This window comes from Poecilia reticulata, chromosome 23 (assembly GCF_904066995.2).
Source record: "Poecilia reticulata chromosome 23, P_reticulata-male-v2, whole genome shotgun sequence".
In the NCBI taxonomy this organism is placed as follows: domain Eukaryota; kingdom Metazoa; phylum Chordata; class Actinopteri; order Cyprinodontiformes; family Poeciliidae; genus Poecilia; species Poecilia reticulata.
Window position 1 is genome coordinate 18,271,534 of NC_088852.1, and position 14,816 is coordinate 18,286,349.

Sequence of the window (14,816 nt, forward strand, 5' to 3'; positions counted from 1 at the left end):
AATAAAGAGGAAGTTTCTATCTTGCATCAGTCTAAAAATAGTTCAGACCATTCCTTATTTTAAAGCATTAAAGGTTTTTAAAGAATAAAATCTAAACATTTTGAGAGATTGGATAAAACCCAGAGTAAAATACTTAAAATAATGACTTATAATTATGCCAATAATTAATATCGGTTTAACCAGTGGTTGATGTTGGTTTGATTATAAGAATATTTACACTTACTCTTACACTTGTGGAAGTACTTAAAGGTGAAACAAGTAACTGTAACTTGGTATCAGATAATTACAATAATGGATTATTATTGGGTTCTTTTCAGAAATGTCTGTAATAACTCACCTTATGATTATAATAAAAGTAACTAATAAGTTATGGTTATTATAACATTATAAATGAATGTTGAATCAGATAAACTAAAAGGTTATAAATGTGATTTTGACATTGAACTTGAAAAGGTGTAAAATGTTGTAACTGTAATTAAAGGTCACTGATGTTGTGTTGAAGGTAGATGGTAGGTGGAAGGTCAGGGGAAAATAGGAACTGATAGGTGGAGAAGACAAGGCCTTATTGCTAAACTTCAACTTGCCTAAGAAAAGGTTGGGCAGGAAACAGAGGTAGGAGGAATGTTGAGCAACTCAGGGACATTAGAACAGACATTGGGTCATGTGGTCTCCAAAGTGACGGATATGAGATCATCTGTCCAAGTAGTCAGCCAATGAAACAGGCACAGCAACAAAGCTAGCCAATGTAAACGCACCAAAAGGTGGATAAACCCTTTATAAGGTGGGTGCAACAGAGGAATCGTTGGTTGGATCCTTCAGGCAGCTTCGAGCCAAGATCGAGATGGACAAAGAACTGCAGCTGAAGAAGAGCCGGGGCCACAGAGCCGAAGACTGTTCTGCACATGGGGACCAACCCGTTAGCCCCGCAACATGTGGCTTCAAATCGCACTTCTCTCAACAGCTGGGTTTAGACCCCCAAAGACCAAGGCAAAGATGAAGATAAAGACAAAGAACAAAGGCAAAGAGGAAGAACTGGTGTGTTCCTTCCGTGGGACCAGGAAGATCGTGAGACGAGGAGAAGGGAGCTACAGAGCTGCAAGACAAGAAGCTGAGGACCGCTACGCGCATGAGGAAGTCACCCTGAGGCCCGAGACCTGCCGCTCTAAGTCAGTACTCTTCCTGTACTGGGAACCTCCTGCTGCTGCAATACCTTCTTCATCAGGCCAGTTCTGGGGTTCAAAATGCCAAACTCTGTCCGTCTCTCTCAAAGTTTCCCTTTTTTAGCTCTCAGTGTCAGCATTAGGGAAAGATAGGCTAGATTATTGATTTTACTTATTTGATTATTTCTGCTAGTGAATTAAGCTGTACTGACTCTTGCAAAATTGCCTTACTAATAAAATAATTAGCATTTAAGAAAATCTAAAAGATGTTGTGGACATTCAATTAATGAGTCACTTTAAAGTTCTTTGATGGTTGTAAAATAGCTATGAAGTTTGATTCTGGGAGGAAAAAGTAGAAATGTTTTATAGGTTGCTTTTAGCCAAAACTAAAATAATGACCTTGGGACTTAAATCTAAGTCACTAAATTTAATCTAGCCGTTAACAAGTGCCGTTATTTTAGGAGAGGAGCTACCGTTAACAGGAGTGGTTGTAGGGGTTATGCAGCTGTGAGGGCTACTCAGCGGATTGCCCCTCAACTGTAAAAGGTCATAACTTCTGGATCGAAGGTAGTCAGAGCTAGACGAGTCCTTTCCGACCCCAGTTTAAACAGATAATTCTCCACAAACTATCTCTAGGGTAAGACCCGAGTTTCTGGGGGTTTTCCGGACCTGTTAGACAGAGAACTGGGCCGTAGTGAGTCCAAAGAGTTGTGAGGAGTGGGCGGGACTTACTATTGGGTAGTAACAGACACCAGATTAATATAAATAACATCATCCTGCTGTGCAGTCTGATCTCTGCTATGTCTTCATAATTGTTGTCAATTGACCTGAAATAAATAAACTCAAATGAATTGAATGAAGACATAAGGTCATAGTTCAGCCATCAGGAAGTCGCTTCAGACCGAGTGCTGGTTGGTTTCTGTATCTACATGACGTCATGTCCCAGTTCAGATTCCTTTATCAAAGAACCATAAAAATCACCATCTTCAGATTTCTGTTGATTTATGGTAAAACTTTTGCTCTAGAAGTTCTTTGAATGTATTTACAGAAATATTAATGGTCTGGCAGTGCTAAAAGAATTCTTTAAATGTTTCAACTCAAAGTTTACACGTATGGCTTCGCCTTCCTCCCCAGTTCAGTAAGTGAAACATTTCAAACTGTGAGAAAGTTGGACAAAATTCGTGTGGAGGAATGATTCCCTCGTCATCTGCCCCTCTGTCGCTTTCGTATGCAATCTATTACTTAGATTTTATGTTACGCATAAAAGCTAATTCAGTTTGAATTCTCTTAATCCAGCAGCACATTACCTTTACCCCAGATTAATAGCAAAAGCATCCAGCCAGAGTGCAGTGGAGCTGTAACCTGCATGTAGGGAAATGTTCTGACAAGACCAAACCATTTCTGGATGTTTGAAGGAGCCTGTCAGAGAGAACAGATCCACACGAGTCCTGCAGTCAGAGCGCTCATTTCCTTTTTTTACATAAGCCTTTATTTATACAGGGAAAAAAAAATCTCTTAAGACTCATGGTCTCATTTATAAGAGAAACATATTACATACATCACAAACAACATAAAAACAGTAATACAATCTGCTAAACAATTATAAAAATCAGTACCAAGTACACTATTGATTATTAGAACTGTTTATATATATAAACAGTTTATATATATATATATATATATATATATATATATATATATATATATATATATATATATATATATATACATAGTATAGTATTGTTAACTATGAACTATAACAATACTATCTCCGTTCCAGATGTGCTGTATACTGCATCTGTATTGATCCAATCAATGTAGTTTAAGATGGAGTTTTATGTGGTTGAAGACTGAAATAAAAAGAAAACCTACCAGTTGTCTGTTTGCATCTTTTTGTTCACTAGTACTACATACACTGACAGTAACAGAACAGAACCATGCTGCTCTTAGCTCTGCTGTTTGTTGAATTTCGTGTTCCAAGTTTCTCAGAACCTAAAATAGATTTCTTCTTTCTTATATCACATTAAGACATTTTAATCATTCAGATTATCTCATCAGTATGGCTACACAGGGTCAGAATACAGGGGGATTCATTCCACAAGCAAACTGTGTCATAAGCAGGAAATGGGACTTTGGCACATGGCAGAATTAATGAGAATGAAACCTAAAGTGAAAGATGCAACACTCTCTTTACTCTGTCTATGAAGAAATGCAATTAAATGTCCGTTTTGCTTTACAGGTCCAGGTATGTCAGCTTGTTCAGAAAAGTCATATGTGAGCATTAAGTGTAATGTCTCTGAGGGTCTGAAAAACTTGGCATTGGGTAAAAAAGCTTCACCTGGACAGTCACCACAGTCTGTTAGAGCAGGAGATGAAGGGCGATCAGCTGTCAGGCATCTGGAACAGCTCCTCCTGCAGTCTGGCTAAAGCCTTCACTGGATCCTCTTCTAAAGGGGTTTCATGTTGGGATGATCCTTTGGAGCTGTAGCCCTGGTCAGATTCACCGCTGGAACGTTTTGCACCTGGGTCAAAATCCTCCTCCTCCTCCATCTCCACAGGCTGGGCCAGGCTCAGTTCAGGTAAGGGAATATTCTCACTCTGCACAACAGAACTGGGGCATCCAAGAGAACTTGTGTCAGGAAAGTTCTGTTGAGCCAAACATAATTGGTCTGAATAGGCATACAGCCTTTCGTTCATATGCTGCAAAGAAGCTTCATCCTCCTCAGCAGACTTTGAAACAGATGATGGTTCCCTGAGGGACACCCAGTTCTGTTGGACAGAAGACTGGCTCCTGAAAACAGGTTCAGCTATATAAGCAGATTCTGGCCCGGTGCTGTGGTGGTACAGTGGGACTTCTGTCAACACTTCCACCTGGCTTGGTGAATACAGACGTCTGCAGTCAGAATTCATTGCTGGTTCAAACACTGCCACTGAAGACAGCTGCTGCTCTGGGTTTAACTCGGGTGTAAGGATGTGAACAATGCTGCAGCTTTCATTAATGTCAACGTTGTGAATGTAGACTGGAAGGCCATCTCTGATTGGAGGAATGTACTCAAAGACAGGAAGGGTCTGCAGTGGCTCAATGAGCTGATTGGCTTCAGAAATAACTTCTTCTTCACTGAGCACACACTCCTTTTCAAACCAGTCCGGATTTTCTATCTGATAGGCTTGGAAGGTTTCAATAGCATCTCTAAGGGCTTTACCAGAAGCACAGCTGGAATATTCATCCACACCGATTCCCTCGATGTGGCTGACCTGACCTGGCTGATATTTCTCAATGTCTAAGATACGGAAGTAGAGTTCCTCAAAGTGCTTCATCAGGTTGTATTTGATTCCAATGTCAAAAACTGAAGGCACATCCCTCTCACTGCTGATGTCCCCAAAGTAAGCCACCATATACCTGCCCAACATGCCTGCCTGATGCATGTCAGGCAGAAAGAGATTTAGAAACGGAATGAGAATGTCATCTGTGGGGCAAAGTACATCTTCCTTCAGTTTCACCTGGCCTTGACCACACATTGACCTCCACTTTGCCTGAACTCCAGGTGAGCACAGCACCAGGATCTTGTCGGACGGGTTGTTTAACTGCTGCCGTTGCCACTCCAGCCAGCGGAGACGGCCAACCATGCTGACTGAGGAGGTGTCCAGCAGGTCTACCAGCACCCTGGTGCCACATTTGGCCTGAAGAAAGGCACACAGCTTAAGCACTACTTCCCTGTAGAGGTGGTGGTCCTGGGAGTAGATGACCAGCACTTTGGGTTGTGGTTTAAGTGGAGTCTGCAGTGTTTCACCGTCCTTTGATGGAGGAGCAACGTAATGTTTACCTAAAGGTGGACAAAGTAATCTATGAGTGATACAAAACTACACTTCCTACATTCATTAAGTTCAAAAGTAAGAATTTGAAAAAAGTATTCCATACCACGCTTTCTGCAAATAACACACATCACTGCTGCCACTATGATACAGATGGAAACAACTGCAATGGGAACAAACAAGTACTCAGGGGGAAGCAGGTCTGTCTGAGGTGTTTTCTCTGTAGGAAAGAAAAGACAAGCGATTAGAGAGTTTTAGAGTAGGGGTGTCCAAAGTCGGTCCTCGAGGGCCGATATCCTGCATGTTTTAGTTCTCTCCCTGGTTTAGCACACCTGGATCAAATGATGACACATTAGAGGCCTAATAGGAACACTGACATGCTGAAGAGATTGTTACTACCACAGTCCAAAAACATGACTGTCAGGTTAATTGGCCTCTCCAAATTACCCCTAGGTGTGAGTGTGTGTGTGCATGATTGTTTGTCCTGTGTCTCTGTGTTGCCCTGCGACAGACTGGTGACCTGTCCAGGGTGTACCCCGCCTCTCGCCCGGAACGTAAGCTGGAGATGGGCACCAGCACCCCTCCCGACCCCACTAAGGGACAAGGGTGTAAAGAAAATGGATGGATATATAATGCTGAAAATATGAGGCATGATGGGATCATCACTACATTTACTGCTAACTATGACTAAGTAAAGGTCGCACTACGTTTGTGGAGATCCTGTTGAGGCTGGTTTCCCTCAGCTACCCTTAAGATGAAGCCTATGCACTTACTTGCGATAATCAAGTGCTCCGAATACATTACGTCCACTCAAATTGGCATACTGATGCTTTGCTAGTGTGTGTGTGTGTGTGTGTGTGTGTGTGTGTGTGTGTGTGTGTGTCCAAAACTTGAAAAAAAAAAAAAAAACCTTTCGCAAAAGAGCGCTTTTATCTACTTGTTAAAATTCTAATGCTGTATCGCTAGTTATTCTAGTAGCTGACCATCTGTTTCCATCCAGTCTTTTTAAAAGGTCTTTTTTTAATGAGACACAGCAGACAGAAATCACTTGTCCCAGTTGAAATATAATGGTAGGTAAAGTTTTAATGGCCAAACATTTTAGCTGCCATCCACCTTTGCCATATAACAAGATTCTGTACCTGTACAAATGTCATCGGTTTTTCTTTGACGTGTACAGTCGTTGTCACATTGTGGGAAAAAAGGTTTGATCTGCAGGAAAAGAAGAATCAAATGAATGTTCATATTTAGCTTGGACGATGTAGAAGTATTGCTAAAAAACCCAAGCATGGCTGACGTAATGGAAGTCAGAAGAAAAAATGAAAACATTTACCTCAGCATCAAACTGGCAGCAGAATCTTGGCCATTTGTGAAGACTGAACTTTACATTCACTGTCTCCTGGTTCTCCTGGGGAGAGGTTCATGGGTAAAGTTAGTACTTCTGGGGAAACATATACATGCACACAAATACACACACGCACACACACATATGTATAATCATGTCATTTGCCATGTATTTGATACATTGTGGGAACTAATTTCCTGACGCATATTACTTTGTGGGGACTCACTGCTCCATGGGAAATGCTGTTAGGGGTTAGGCTTAGGCAGTGTTGTAGTACTCGAAATCGGTCTTGGTCTGGAGACCAGTTTTTGATGGTCTCGGTCTTGTCTCGGACTCGACCGCATTTGGTCTCGGTCTTGTCTTGGTCTCGGGTGCTGAGGACTCGGCATTGTATTTCAAGACCAGTCAAGACCGCAACTGTGAAAATATCACTAAACATACAGCATACTGTCCAGTTTATTTGTTAACATCTTTGTTTTCAGTGGATGCAAAATGCACCGATTAAAATCCAAGCAATTACGTGTTTCTGTTGCTCCCTCCTCCCCTCCCCACCTTTCACTTGAACGTGGCGCTCTGAGACATGCGCAGTGGTTTCCTCTCTGTGGCAGAAGGTGTCTGTCTAATCGTCAGTAATAGAACAGCGCTGCATAAATCATAAGAAATCCGATGGCTACAGCTAACTCAGCAGCGCTTTGCTTTCACAGACGGTGGGGACTGCGTCTAACTTTTTTCGTCACTTAGAAAAGAAGCTCAAAGAAAGGTAAGCTCTGTTGACGTGATGTTAGCAAAGCTAGCTGTACAGAGACACCTAAGCATTTGCGATGAAAAAAAGTCACTCACTGCTCTGAATTATTGTGCAGAGGTGTTGACTGACTTGTCGCATATATGGGACAACGCTGTGACCAGAAGTCTGCAATATAGTGATGTGACATTCAGGAACAGTCCGATTTTTCTGAACAGCTCTTTACTTAGAAGATAAGACTTGAGTGTCACCAAAAGCCGTTCTATCAGATTACCATACGCTGTCAGAATAGCATACATGCAGTGAGTACCGAAGTCTGACAGTCAGAGGAGTTGTCAGTTCACCATACGCAACAAGTTATGACAAAAATAAGTCACTAAATTGTTTTCAATGATAACTATATAGATATACGTTGTCGTGGTTTCAAAGTGTATTTAAAGCAGTGGTTCCCAAACTTTTTCTATGGCTTACAAATAGCTGTCTGGTTGAATGACGTGTGTGGGGGTGCGGGGGTGGATTCTTAGAGACTCCCTGTTCTACTCAGCCCCGGCTCCAGATGAACAAGGGGGGGAATCAACTTTTTTGGGGGCAAAATGAATCGTAGCTGAACATAAGACAACAACACCAGTAGCCTACAAGCTACTTAAGTTTAAGGTGCTGTATTGATGTTAGCTAGTCATCTTTTAGCTAACTTTTCCTGCATCCAACAGCTTTACTCATCTCAGAACTGTGAAAAGTTCTTTGCGTTTTGCTGCCATGATTCTAACACACCTGCGTACCTCTGCACAGCAGCAGCAGGTCTCCTTCACTGCCGCACAGGTCGAAACCCAGCGCGAGCGTTGTAGCGCTCATGTTGCGTTTAAAGGCGGCTTGGAAAAAAGGTTACGACATGTTAACAACGGATTAAACAGTTTTAACTGCTGATAAAAGTCACAGAGGACACAGATATGGGAAGTGCGGAACCCCCTACTGTATCAAACTGACAGAGGAATAACAGAGAGTTGGCCATTCTAAGGTAAAAACCCAGCGCATACAGCGTTCCTGTTTTCTTTTTTTTCATCCAGACGGCATGGATGAAATGAGTAAGATTCAGATACGCTGTCAGATCGCCATAAGTTTAGCACGAACTCACGGCTATATCTGTCAGACACGTCATTACCATATGATTTTATTTAATCAGCAACATAGAATCATGACGTAAATCATCGTACACTTTGTTATCAACATTTGTATGGCATCCTGACTTAGCAGTTAAGTAGGTTAATGAGTTTTACACAGGGGTGTGTTGTAGTTGACTGCAGCTGCAGCCAGACCTTGCTTTAAATACACTTTGAAACCACAACGACGCTTGTATCTATACAGTTATCATTGAAAACAATTTAATGACTTATTTTCATCATAACTTGTTGCGTATGGTGAACTGACAACTCCAGTCATGGTACTCACTGCATGTACAGTATGCTATTCTGACAGCGTATGATAATCTGATAGAACAGCAGCTCTCAGTGGCACTCCAGTCCTATCTAATAAGTAAAGAGCCGTTCAGAAAAATCGGACTGTTCTTGAATGTCACATCACTATATTGCAGACTTTTGGACACAGCGTTGTCCCATATTTGCGTCAAGTCAGTCAACACCACCCCACAATAATTCAGCGCAGTGAGTGGCTTTTTTTTCCATCACAAATGCTTGTTTCTCTATACAGCTAGCTTTGCTAACATCACGTCAACGGTTCTTACCTTTCTTTGAGCTTCTTTTCTAAGTGACAAAAAAGTAGAAGTAGTCCCAACTGTCTGTGAAAGCGAAGCGCTGCTGAGTTAGCTGAGTTAGACCATCAAAAAATGGTCTTGAGACCAAGACCGATCTCGAGTACTACAACACTGTTTGAAAATACTGAGTCTGATAAAAGTTACAATGCAGAAACTACTATGCATCAACAGCTTCAGCTAATGTTCCACCATTTATGAGGAACATAAATGGTTTCTACAAGTTTCTACAAGTTTAGTGTTTTCCAAAAAACACCTCACAAAACATATTTATTCAAATGAGTTAATGTACAACACTGGAAACAGATTACTGTCAAAGTTGACTAAGGTCTGTAACAGCCATGAGGCTGAGCCTCACCGTGAGCACAGAGCTGCTGTCTGTGATGGAGCCACATCTCATTAGAACCAGGTATTTCTTACTCATGGTGCTGGGGCTGAAGCTGACAGCCAGGGAGCTGTTGACCGGCTCATGAACCAGGCTGATGTTAGGCTTCCACAGACTTCCTACAGAGATTACACATCCTGTTAGCAGGTTTAAGCACATTGATCTGGGGAAACAGGAGTGTGACTCACCTCTCTCTATGCAAAGCTGGGTCTTTTTCATGTTGGGGTGCTCACAGCCTTAAAAAAACAGATTTAGAGGATATGTTAGCTCAACAGAAAATCAAATGGAAGACTTCCTGACAGGTTTGGTTTGTGAATCCTAAACCAAAAACAACTACATTCTGGTACAACTTACCTGGGACCTGAATTTGTCTGTTGACGTCAAAGTTGCTATGGCCTTGCTCTGGTCTGGGGATGTTATAGACAGACACATAATACTCCTCACCAGGATTCAGCACCAGTACATCAGAGGAGAACAGCCACTGAAAACACACAAGTCATTAGTGGATATCGAAAGAAAGAATTCTGGACTCAACAAGTAAAATGTTTCCTGCTTCTGTTTGTAACACTTAGACTGAATAAGAAATCAGTGAGATTTCTTATTCAGTCTTATTCAAACTTGACCAGCTTCATCATCTCTGTTAAGTCTGAATATTAGCAGATAATTATTCTAGTAATTGGTTTGATTCTGTTTGCTACAAGGTGATACATGGTTTGCAAAGGAAATGAATGTGCAAAATTATTTTGTATGAAATATACCTGAAATACTGTATTATACAACCTACCAAATATACATAGCATCCATGCTATACTTTGTTATTGTACTACATCACACATTAATATTACAATGACAACTGTGATTTGATATGTATGACAACTCTGTTAAAAATGATAAATATAAAAGAAACATATAATCTCATTGGTGTTTCCAAACTTGGAAAGAACTGATCTTAAAAATGAAACATGAGCCACTCACTTTCTCTTCTGATGGGCTTCTCATGGTGAGAATATTTTTGAAGGAATATCGAATACACAGCTGCTCATTAGTGGACATCCTAAGAACATGAAGCTCTGTGGCATTCAGGAAATGTATGCTACCTGTTGATTAACACAGCTGATGTTAATGTTGTCTTTGTCTATGTTAGAGAATGAAAAACTACAAATAAACTCCAGTGAGAGTCAGGTGACTGGAGAATATTAAACTTAAATCCAAAACTTTGCATAGAGACTGACAATGTTAGACATATTTGCAATCCATATAAACACTGAATTTTGACAATACCTTTAATATAATCAAACAATAAACAGCATGACTCACCATCATCTTTTAAAGTCCAGTTAGCCTGAAGAACAGGCTGCAGTTTTCCTGTTTTGTCAAGTCTGGTTTCTATAGCAACCTGCAGGTTGTCTGGACCGCTGGGGGTGTACTTGTGACTGATTAGCCAACCAGGGTCCATACAGTTACCTGCATAATGAGACAAACACGCACTGAAATGTCTCAGTATCTAGGGCTGTCATGTCGTTCTAGGACGATAAATTTTCTCAGAATGTGTTGCGATTAACGATAACGTTCTTGTTTTGAGAACATTTACAAGTAATATAATAGTAATAATGGTATAAAAATGTAAGAACACATTCTCAAAGATCAATAAACTTAAAATTCTAATGAACATTTAAACACTGGAACTGGAAAATATTTTGAAAACCCAAAATAGATATAGAAAACAACAGAGACAACAAAAAAAATAAATTATGAAGCCTCCATAAACAAATTTATGTTAAAAGAAGGATAGTTGAGGAGCAAAACACCAGACTGAACACTTCTACCAGTCAGTTTTTCATTAAAAACAAAAATCAAGGAAATGAAAATTTTTCAAAAACTATTCTTTTAATTTATCATGTGATTTATTGATTGTTTATTGTGACAGACCTGTCAGTATCCATTCACGCTATGCTATTTTTTGTTTTATCCTAAAAATATGTTGTATTTTATATGCGGTTCTAATTTAAATATTACAATAAACCAAAAATGGCAGTTTTTCTAATACATAAATGAGCAGCTAGTATATCTAATAACTGTCCATGACATGAGGGGGAGAGGATGAAAATCAAAGACACAAGTGTGAAACATTCTGTTGAAAAGTTAAATAAATCTTTAACAATTTCTGGATTTCTAACTCACTATAAACAAAAGAGCAAGAAGGAAATGTCTGCAACAGGAAATTCAAAATACTCACTGCAACTGGCTCTGCAGTCCAGATCCTGTTACAAGAACAAAGACGACAGCATTAGAAATCTTGGAGTTTATCAAATGTGGTGTTTTGTACACATGGTATTTAAAGGTTGAGTAACTACACAGTCACGGAAAACAGAAAGGACCCCATGATCAGTTCCAGGGTTTTCCTGAATTGATAATAATGATCGTCTACAGAAGTTTCTGAAATGATTTAAATCAAACCTAAAGTCTAGAAAACACAATATTTCTACAGTCAAGATTTTGCTGAAAGGCTTTGTGTGAAAATCTCAGAGCATAACGTTGTTTCCATAGGATTGAGTGATAATTATAACAAGGTGCTGCTAATTACGGAACTTGATGAACTGATCAGAGTAGGACCACCTTTATAAATTTGTTATTGTGTATCTTAGCAAAATGCCAAGGACAGATAGTATTGGTAATGAAGTCGGAAAAGTAATTGTTGCTGCCAATCAATCTGAGAAGGGATTCAATGAAATATTAAAATCTTTTGAGTCTGTCAAGAGGCAAAGTTTCTAATCGTTCCAAGAGTTAAAGTGTAAGCAGAACCATCTTGAGTGAAAAATGTTTAGTGAAAACTAAACAGCTTAAATACAGTTTTTAGCCCCGTGGTGGAGGGTAATGATTTGAACTTGCCTACTGTGAGCTCCTCTGTACACCAACGTCTAAGGTGACATGTGAGGGCGTCTTCCTGACAGCTAAAACCAGGTCATTAACAGTACCATGATCCAAACACAGCAGCAGATCTACATCAGAAAAGACCTCCACCAGATGTAAAAGTTTTTGGTGAGAAAAGACATGGGCCAATTCTTACAGCATAGTAAAGAGAGTAAAATACTTCATAGTTATTGCATCACTGTATTTAAGTTTGGCTGAGTGTTCTCTAGATATTGTTTGTAGTGCTTTCAATCAATTAAAAAAATTAATCCGGATTAATCAACACGGGTTGATTAATCCCGGTTAATTACTATGACTAACTTTGAAAGCTTGCAGAATTAGTATGCAAGCAGTTGTGCAAGCCCCTCCTGCCGCACTACAAACAATTATCTGAATTATTTTGTATCAGAAGGCAGGGAATGTATTCTCCCAGTACTCAACAATAACTAGAGGAAACTTACTCTCCTACACATGTATGCAAGTAGTACCAAACTTGTTCGGGAGATAACTGACAAGTAAGATATATTTTATCTTCTAGTTCTTGGGTGGCCCACTCCTTTCTGATGCTGCCATCAGATGCTGCCCAGGGCAACTGCCCTCATAACTCATATCAAAAACCACATTTTCAAAACATGTTTAAGAAAAGGATTTAACGTCTAAAGATTCTCACTTTTCCAGGAGGATTAAAAGGAAGTCTTTTTGTTTTTAACGTTTGTTTAGAAACATCCCTCTCCTTTCGTTGTCCTCATCCAGCCGAAAGGCCCACGTATTTCGTACTAGTGAAATTTTGAGCTCGTCTACGTAGGTGTGCACACGCGGGGTAGCGATGCAAAAAGTTGAAAATATACAACTTTTGTTGCTGTTTGCTCTCACTCCCCATGTGTCTCTCCCACACCGCGCTACTGTGAACTAACACTTTGTTCGGTCAAAATAGGTAGTTCGATTAGTCTGTGTTATTAACGCGTTAACATTTTAAGATTAATCGCATTACGGTTGACAGGACTTAAAACTTTAAGCACTTTAATTCCTTTGATTCCACCTGGTGATGATTACATTTACAACATTTTGACACAGAGAAAAAAATCCTTTATCACTAGTTTAATAAGAAAAATAAGACCAAATAAATATTTCCGGTGTTGACAAACGCTGGAATCATTAAGAATGTCTCAGTGCGTCTCACCTGTCGCGAGCATTTGAGCGCGTCCTGAGATATAATGCTGATAGACGACGAGCCCTTGTCCCCCAGTAAGACCAGCAGCGCTAAAACCAACTTCATGTTTATCAGCCATCCCAGAGTCAGCCTCGCTGCTGCCATTTTAGCCAAAGCAGCAAAAACAAAGTGAAAACAACAGCCTTTTTCTCCGAAACACTGACGTAGGTGTTAAACTTCCTGCTCTGCTGCGGGAAATCCCCTCCCTCCCCACCTTGTCCCCGGCGCTCTGAGCAGGAACATCTACCTCATGATGAGTTCATTAACCTCGGAAGTTACAGCTTTTAGTTGTTACCAGCGTTATTGACAGTTTACTCTTTTTCTATTTGGACAATATTTCGCACAATGAGAGTTTTTGAAAGTTCATTGGATAGAAATCGAACCTCAGTGATCTTTGAACACTGAGGTGGAAAACGTTTACCCAGTGTGTTAGCTTTTTTAAATTAATCTCACATGTTTTGTTTCTGTCAGGCCAACCTTACCAGCAGATATCAAATATTATTTTTAATATCTTAACAGACAAATAATAATAATGGGTAATAATGCTTTACTCATTATTATTGTTGAGATGAAGAATTCTCCAGCAGTACCTGAAGACTGCACTGGGGAGTAGTTTTCTCCAGGAAGTTTCAACCTCGAGTTTTTTTCTGTGACCGTAAATTAATCATGAACCATTTTGTCTGCTTCCTTGTTCTTTGGAACAGCCTGGTTAAGATGATTAAACATTGGCAGCAAAAATATCACAACAGTCCACTAGCTTCACCTACGTTGTAAACAACCAATTAAATTTTCAGTTCCAAGACTGTTCTGGTCTGGTCCTTTAGTACAGATATCAAATTAACAATGACAGAAGTTAGATTCTGTAAATCTAAAAAAATGTATTATTCTCTAACATTGACTTAGATTATCTGACTCAAGAGCCTATATTAGAAATGAAACAATGTAACACATATTATAAAACTTATATTATGTGTTATATAACATTCACCAGCAAAGTTTACACAGACTGTTAAAGACTATTACTTGTATGTAATTCTTTCACTAGTAAGATACATCCTAAATTTTCCGTTTTTTTTTTTTAAAGTTTCGTAAAGACACGATGTGAAGAAGAAGAGTGAGATATCTATAAAGAAAGACAGATTCACTGCAGCACGGATGAATCTCACATCGGATTTTGGACTCAATCTCAGCTGCTGAATCTCTCTGAAGCTAGAACTCGTCGGCTGAAAAACATATATATATATATATATATATATATGGATGTATATACATTCATACATATAAACATGTATCCATTGTATATTGTTCAGTATTAATCATTATTTATTTGTCATTATTAATCATTATTTATTTGTGTTTGTATAAATATGTATTGATCTTACTAAATAAATTATTAAATAAATTATGAACGGCTGTGGGCTTTGTAATATGCTCATCATACATCAATATCAGAATATTCCATTACTATTCTGTTGTTATAGCCACTAAG

General features: G+C 39.5%; 1 protein-coding gene across 1 annotated transcript; it reads right to left on the bottom strand.

The window, feature by feature from the left end:
• Positions 1-2,613: 2,613 nt before the first annotated feature.
• On the bottom strand, positions 2,614-13,545 carry il17ra1a (interleukin 17 receptor A1a). The gene is made up of 11 exons (XM_008401538.3): positions 13,298-13,545; positions 11,444-11,468; positions 10,525-10,671; positions 10,183-10,304; positions 9,562-9,688; positions 9,396-9,443; positions 9,181-9,326; positions 6,304-6,378; positions 6,113-6,182; positions 5,080-5,193; positions 2,614-4,984 (listed from the first exon to the last, which is right to left on the bottom strand). The coding sequence occupies exons 1-11, from the start codon at positions 13,430-13,432 to the stop codon at positions 3,543-3,545; spliced, it is 2,451 nt and encodes an 816-aa protein (XP_008399760.1). The 5' UTR covers positions 13,433-13,545; the 3' UTR covers positions 2,614-3,542.
• Positions 13,546-14,816: the final 1,271 nt, after the last annotated feature.

Coding starts and splice junctions, on each gene's coding strand:
- il17ra1a (XM_008401538.3), bottom strand. CDS start 13,432: ATGGCAGCAGCGAGGCTGACTCTGGGATGGCTGATAAACATGAAGTTG. Junction 5,194..6,112: donor AACCGATGACATTTGTACAG/GTACAGAATCTT, acceptor TCTTTCCTACAG/AGAAAACACCTCAGACAGAC. Junction 4,985..5,079: donor TGTTATTTGCAGAAAGCGTG/GTATGGAATACT, acceptor GTCCACCTTTAG/GTAAACATTACGTTGCTCCT.